The sequence below is a fragment of the Antrostomus carolinensis genome, unplaced genomic scaffold, assembly GCF_000700745.2.
Source record: "Antrostomus carolinensis isolate BGI_N321 unplaced genomic scaffold, ASM70074v2 scaffold12374, whole genome shotgun sequence".
Classification (NCBI taxonomy): domain Eukaryota; kingdom Metazoa; phylum Chordata; class Aves; order Caprimulgiformes; family Caprimulgidae; genus Antrostomus; species Antrostomus carolinensis.
The window spans coordinates 1-7,131 of NW_010311439.1; the positions used below are offsets into that span (position 1 = coordinate 1).

General features: G+C 34.8%; 1 protein-coding gene across 1 annotated transcript; it reads right to left on the reverse strand.

Annotated features, from left to right (window-relative positions):
• Nucleotides 1-169: 169 nt before the first annotated feature.
• On the reverse strand, nt 170-6,686 carry LOC104523998 (nucleolysin TIAR-like; the record flags this gene model as incomplete). Its single annotated transcript, XM_029084683.1, has 5 exons — nt 6,596-6,686; nt 2,910-3,059; nt 2,551-2,605; nt 2,153-2,240; nt 170-260 (listed from the first exon to the last, which is right to left on the reverse strand). Coding segments are annotated over exons 1-5 (396 nt in total), but the record flags the coding sequence as incomplete, so codon positions are not given.
• Nucleotides 6,687-7,131: the final 445 nt, after the last annotated feature.

The window sequence follows — 7,131 nt, forward strand, 5'->3', positions numbered from 1 at the left end:
ATTCTGTGATTAATCACAAACAACAGAAGTTTTTTATTAAAGTAAATTTGTCCTGTAGAGGCAAATTTATTTCCCTTGGGAAAGTCTGATACACAGTGAATATATATATATATATACACACAAAGAGGTACAGCTGAGAGTGGAAAATACCCAATTATTTTAAATCTACATTGTGATTACTCACCAGTTTGTTATAAAAAGATACAAAACCATAGCCTTTTGACTTTCCAGTTGCCATATCTTTAACTACCCGTGCATCCCTGTGAAAAGAAGCACAGCTATATGAGGGCAATATTAATAACCTGCAAAATAAAAACTAAAAGGAACCACACACACTGTATTGTGAGCATAATTTTTTCTTATAAATTCAGTTAGCCCTAAAACTACAGTCATTCCTGAACTCTCCCTATTGCTTCTTTACCTGTTAGAAAAAAGCAGTAGGACAAAAAAAATAACATGTAATAAACATGCAACCTATCCACATAACCTATACTGGCTAAAACTAGTATGTTCAAATTTGAAGTATAAGAGAAACAAAGTTTCCTTTTCTAATATTCTATTGGCTAGGGTCCTCTAAGGTTTACTGTTCTATAAATTACTGTAACAATTCTATCTAATTTACCATGCATTTTCTAAATAGTTAAATGTCTTCTGCCTAGTGATACAAAATATATGAAATATTAAAAAATCGAAAAAGAGGAAAAAATAGGAATTAAAAGGCATACATGGCCTGTTAACAGATTTCTTTATTTTTCTTGGTCAATTCTCTACCATCATTTTGGAGTTTGGGCAGCTGTAAATTTTGAAAAATTGACATTTTCAGAAATTTAAGAAAGGAGAATAAAACTAACAACAATGCTAAGCACACCAGTACGAAAACAACAAATTTACACAGAAATTTTAGTGAGTAAGTTAAAATGATTGGAAATATAGAACTGCACTGAATATAGAATGTTAAAATGTAAATACTAAAATATGTATATATAAATAATGTATAATAAGAATAAATAGAAATGAGAAAAAATCTACAACTGAGTTCCAGTGTGCACAGTTCCTTGCAGTTAGCCTTCAAGATCCTGTCCATTCTTATGAGCAATTCTGCAAAATAACCAGAATGCTATTACTTTTAATTGTGACTTGGACTTTAGAAAAACTGCAGGTTCTCAGGTATAAATATAGATTGAGAAACAGAAACCTGAATTATTCTCTTTAAATTGATTTTTAAACAGTACTACTTACCACATTAAGAGACAAAAAGCAAAGTAAACAAAATAGCAGAGGTAAGAAATAAGATTTATGATTCATTTAAAAATATGCGTACAGAACAAGAGAAAAATAAGAAATTTTTTTTCTTAGAAATATATTCCTGTAAAGTAGTACAAAAATGTTCATGTGCAACTTCAAAATATTTTTATAAAGATAAATTGATAGAAGATTAACAGACTTTTCTGTAGCAGTACTCTTAAGGACATATATATACTTTAGCACTCAACAAGGATTCTTGTAATGTTAAATACGTTCAATTAAAACACCAGGTGATTTGGTGTCACCCGAATTATCTACGAGAAGTTTAAAGAAACATTCTCTTAAGTGGTAGAAATGTGCACATATTGTAAATCCACCATTCTTTCATTTAAATTTTATAATCTTAATTCATCCCCTGTTAACCAAAAAAAGTATATTTCATTCTCAAAGTAGCTTTTTTTCTCAGAATGTTCACAAGTTATTAAACTTCATAAAATTATATTCTCATTGCCCAGTTTTCTATACTGCCTACAAAAAGCAGTATGAATGTATACAAAATACACTGAGAATGGAACATACAGCACTTGTCAAGTCACTATTCTGTACACATTCTGAACAACAAAAAGTCACACTTAGGAACAGTAATCAAATTTTAATCAAAAGTCAGCATATTAATTAGGTTAAAAGCACATTGCTTTCAGCAAAACCAGAGCACAATTACATTTACAATCACGATAGATAACGAGATGAAACAATAACCCCTCTTTCCTACCCACCCAACACAATGAAATTAACATCAGGAAAAAAAAAATATCTAAAAATATAAGAAATAACATTTCAACTCAGAAACAAATTTTCACTGTCATATTTCCTAACTGATATTGGAAATATTTATTGTGATACTTACGATATTTTACCAAAAGGAGCAAATGCTGACTTGATGTCTTCTGTTGTTATTTCTGGACTTAAATCCCCAACGAACACATGGAAGTGATCTGAAAATAAATAATTTACTTATCAAATATTTAACTGCTATCTAAAATTTCAACTCCTGAGAAAGTGATGCTCTGCACACAGCACTGGGAACCAGGAACGCCAAGGATTCCATTTGATGAGCAGCAGCAATTTAATCTGTCCACTCCAGTTTCCCCAGTTGTAAAGCAGAAACAGAAGAATTAGTTTGCAAAATTCTATTAAACACAAGATGAGAAGGAGAAAAGTTACATTTAAATGCACTTATGACAAATTATTACCACGCTGTGAAGTATTTGTGTGGAAGTGATACTGTGGCATTACTTTACTTACTGGATGTATCTTTTTTCTGGCTACTTGGTGTTGTTGCCCAGTTTACTTTGACCTCCTGAAAATAAGTATAAGATTTAGTATAAATCCACACAATTCTTACATTTTGTAAGTTCATTCAAGGGTGGGTTACAACTGTCAATGTTTACAAATAAAAAAAGCTGTCATAATTAGAAAATCACAAACTACATGTTACTTAAAGAAGATATTTTTTTTTAAAAATCAATTATTTAAAAAATACTATTCTAATAATATTTAACCTTGATAAACATGGCCAACAAAATGAATGCTGCACAGTTTTATTAATATTTTTACACAAACCCATACGCCTTAAATCTAAGATTACAATGTAAGCAACTTACCTTTCCCAAAATTTTTCTCCCATTCATAGCAGCTAATGCAGCAGCTGCATCTCTGTGTTCATAAAATTCCACAAAGCAATAAGGGTCATTGCTTGTATGCTGCAAAACAGAAAATCCAACAGAAGAGTTGACCCTTCTGCTATCGGGTTGCTGAGAAGAAAATCCAGGAAAATATATTACTTATAGCTAGAAACTTTAAGAATGATTTGCATTAGATTTATGAAACAGCCTTTGACATTACACTTAAATGCAAGAATTATTAAGATGGACTTTTTATTCAAGATCTAGCAATTTCTGAGTGCAGTTTACTTCATATGAGGGCTCAGTATTTTAAGTTCACTGAACTAAAAATAATTCAACTACCAGAAAAGTGATCTGCAGACTGGATGGAAGGAAGGAAAAAAGGGGAAGAATGGAGAGAAGAACAAAAATAGTCTTATGCCTCATATATATAGATATACTCAAAGCTTGAAAGGTCTGTTCCCCAGAGACGCTTTCACCAACTTTCTCTCTCCTGCTCCTTAAGAAGGCTTTCCTTTTATTTGCCTGAAAACTGCTAGCAGACAGCAACCCAGAAGTTGCATATTCTCAGTATCAAATGAAAAATGTTATTATACCCATCAACTGGGATGAAATACCTCTTCAAAAGGACTCAAAATAGTTAGAGGGAAAAAGATATTAATCAATTGATTGTTACTGTTAAATCTTGGATATAACCTGTTGTTGCAGGATGGCCTATTGAATCATCTTTAAAGGTACTGACTGACAAAGCTCACTGAAGTATTAATTGTACCAGAGTATTCAGTGCAAAGAACCTAAAAGTTTTCAGAAAAGTTGATCAAGTGGAAATGATGATTAGAATGCTAACCTTAACCTTTAATCTGCCTGAAAGATATAATGAGTACAAAAACTAGAGTCTCACACCAAAATATCTACATTAACTACTCTGCACGTTCATGGACCAAAACATTACTATGAAACCAAATAAATTACTTCTTGCATGGACAAGGAAGAGTCTAGCATGTAAAGAAACTGCTTTGGCATCAGTGTTCTTGGGTATCAACCTCCCCCAGTGTCAGGTAGAGCACAGCTCTAACACAACAACAGGCCTTTACCAGCTTTACTATTTAACTTCTGCAAATTCATGCACACGTATTATGGACAAAGAAATCCTAATTCTGCCCAGTAAAAGTGGATTGTACATCTTCAAATATAGTTCTGTCTACATCTGAACAAGGGAAGCTATTAAGATCTAAAAGCTGAACTGATCACAAAGACTTTATATAACCTAAAGTGATGAAGCCATCTGAAGTCACCTTTCTAAACACTGAGTACTAGGTGTCTCTAACGGATGCAGAATGAACAGATGAGAGAAAATATACCTGAGATTATTAAAAAAAAAAAGAAAAAGAAGTTTAAATCACAACAGCCTAGAAATGCTCTAAAAGCACGTTCACCCCAGATGCCCCAAAACAGCAAGCCTCAGTTCACCCCTCTTCCCATACTACTACTCTGCTGCAGTGAAAAAAAGACTTGGGAAATCCATTTCAGGTCTTAGCAGATTTAGTGCAGTTTACGCTTCAACTGAAGTGCATTTTACTTTCAGACCGTGGGGAGGTCTTCTTTAGCACTAAGAGTTTGTCTGAACATGAGAAGAGCCTCTTCTGCAGATGCCTACGTCTCTAGGTGTTCAAGATACCTGTAAATGTTAGTCACACTGTCCCTGAGTAGCACATATCCCCAAAAATAAAAACTGGACATCTCTCAACAACTGACATGTTCATGTCACAGTCCACAAATGAACAAGAGCGAGGAAACAGTTGATACAACTGGTTAAAGAGGGGGAAAAAAACCCCACACAAAAGGAAAATACTCAGGAATAAACTTGACTGATGGTGGTAATAACAACGGACAGGTAAGAACCACTCAAATGTAACTCAGTGCCTATGAAAAGTTTACAACACCCTGATGAGGAGGGTGGACAGGTACTGTGACAGTTAAAGAAGCGCTGTTGCTGCAGGCCAGTTCCAGTCCAGAATCCAACCTGCACTCGCTGAGTGCTCAGTGACAGGTGCTGAGGTCAGCCCAGTGCATTCACCTCCGGACAACTGAATATAGCTGCAAGTGGCTTTTTGTTTATCTACTTATTTCATAAAGATGTCTCCCTTGTTATTTCTATGGTTAAGGAAAAGCTTAAAACCACAAAGCCTAAATAAAATGAGTGTTGGAATTTCTCCCCTGGTTCTCAAGAAATCAAACTGAAGCTAAAACATCTCTCGATCAGCTGAAGGTTGGAAGGACAGCACCTTATTTCTGAAGAACATATGACAATCAAAACTGGTTCTTCAGAGAAAAACTACCAACTGTGCTCTGTTACCCTTCTGTTTAGTTATCTTCCTTCAAGAAACTAAGAGAAAATGTGGCAGAGTTCCTACTGTCTCTAAAAAGTTTTAATAAAGTGTCACTTAGGAAATTATTAGTTAAGACAAAGATAAGAGTGATTAAACAGCATCAGATGGATAATAAGCAGCTAAAAAACCCAAAAAAAGCACTGTGCCACACTGAAGAGACCGTCGCAGAGGAGGTACTAGCAGTGTTCCCAAAGAAGTCTGCTAGCAAGACTTGCTTTCTAATACTTTCACTAATGATCTTGAAAAAAAAGTGACTGTACTCATGAAATCTGTAATTACAAGTCAGTACAAACCATAACTTAGTAGAAAAAAGTAGGAAGTTGTGGATGCTCCTCAATGGAAACGTTCAAGGCCAGGTTGGATGAGGCTTTGAGCAACCTGGTCTAGTGGAAGGTGTCCCTGCTGATGGCAGGGGGGTTGGAACTGGATGAGCTTTAAGGTCCCTTCCAACCCAAACCATTCTGTCATTCTATGAAGAGCATACAGAAAATCAGAGTTGAAGAACCAAAGACTAAACCTAGCCAAAATTCCCATCAGTCCCTGTCTGCTAGAAATTTATCAGTTACTAATACAAAAGGAAGAAAAAATATTAGGGAATGAGAAGATGCCTAGGATGTGTCAACAAGATCACAGAAATGGCTACCAACCCTAAATGTATCGGAGTATTTACAACAGAGCGAAGAAAGTATTAATACTTACCAACAGCTTGTACAAAAGATCCTATCTGGAATACTATGGAAATTTGGCCACTTTGTTTCAAGAAAAAACTAATTTAAGAAAAGACAGGTGTAGACAGGAGCTATTCACACTGGCACAGAAGAGGCTCAGGAAGAGCAAAACTTATTTTGAAGGATTTTTTACTTTTCATCCATAGTGAAGAAGCATTTATTTATTTATTTGTGAGGGAAAAGAATTACTGAGGCTTATGTTCAAATAAAGTGAAAAATGTACAAAATAACCATGAATAACACTTGAAACAATAAGGTTTGTGATCATCAGAACCACGTGGTTCTGGAAAAAGGGGGTAACAATCCTTTAGATAAAGTGAAAATTTAACACCAGCAGCTGGTTAAAGGTACATCAGGGTTACAGGCAAAAGTTCAGGTCTGTACACAATGGGTCTCTTCTGCAAAAAGTCATCCCAAAAGCCAAACACAACCTAAAAACCCGCCACTATCAGGAGAGTCAAGAGCAGCCCTCAACTCCACTTATTCTGCACAGCTTTATCCTAAGTTACATTATCTTTGCTACACCCCTGGATGTGGAAGGCCTTACCTCTGTTATCATTTTACAGCTTTTGCATGGTCCAATCTGGCTGAATAACTGAAGTATAAGAACTTCAGTCACATCTCTGGAGAGGTTTCCTACATAGCTACACAAGGAAATAAAAAAACCAACATTTTAAACCAGAAATTTTCACCTTTTCAAATGTAATGATGATTTAAAAATTTTAAATTACTTGGAAAAAAAAAAAAATCTCCCTTTAAATATCCCAGGTATCTTAAAGACAGTAATTACAAATTATTTCATGATACAGTTTTAATGCAATATTCACATGGTTTCTAAAGTATAAAGTTTGCCACACAACTGAGAACATGAAGCTTGATACAGACATAATACTGACACCGACATCTAGTGCCAATCACTTCTTTGGCAGAGAAATGTCAAGAGCAGGAAGAACATTGCTCAAGAACGTTGGACAGAACAAGTAACCAACTGGGCAAAGATATTTAAAATTTCACTTCCCACTGAGCATCTAATCAAGGCTACTTCTGAATTCGGGTACAAACCCACACCTAACTCCTATCAGT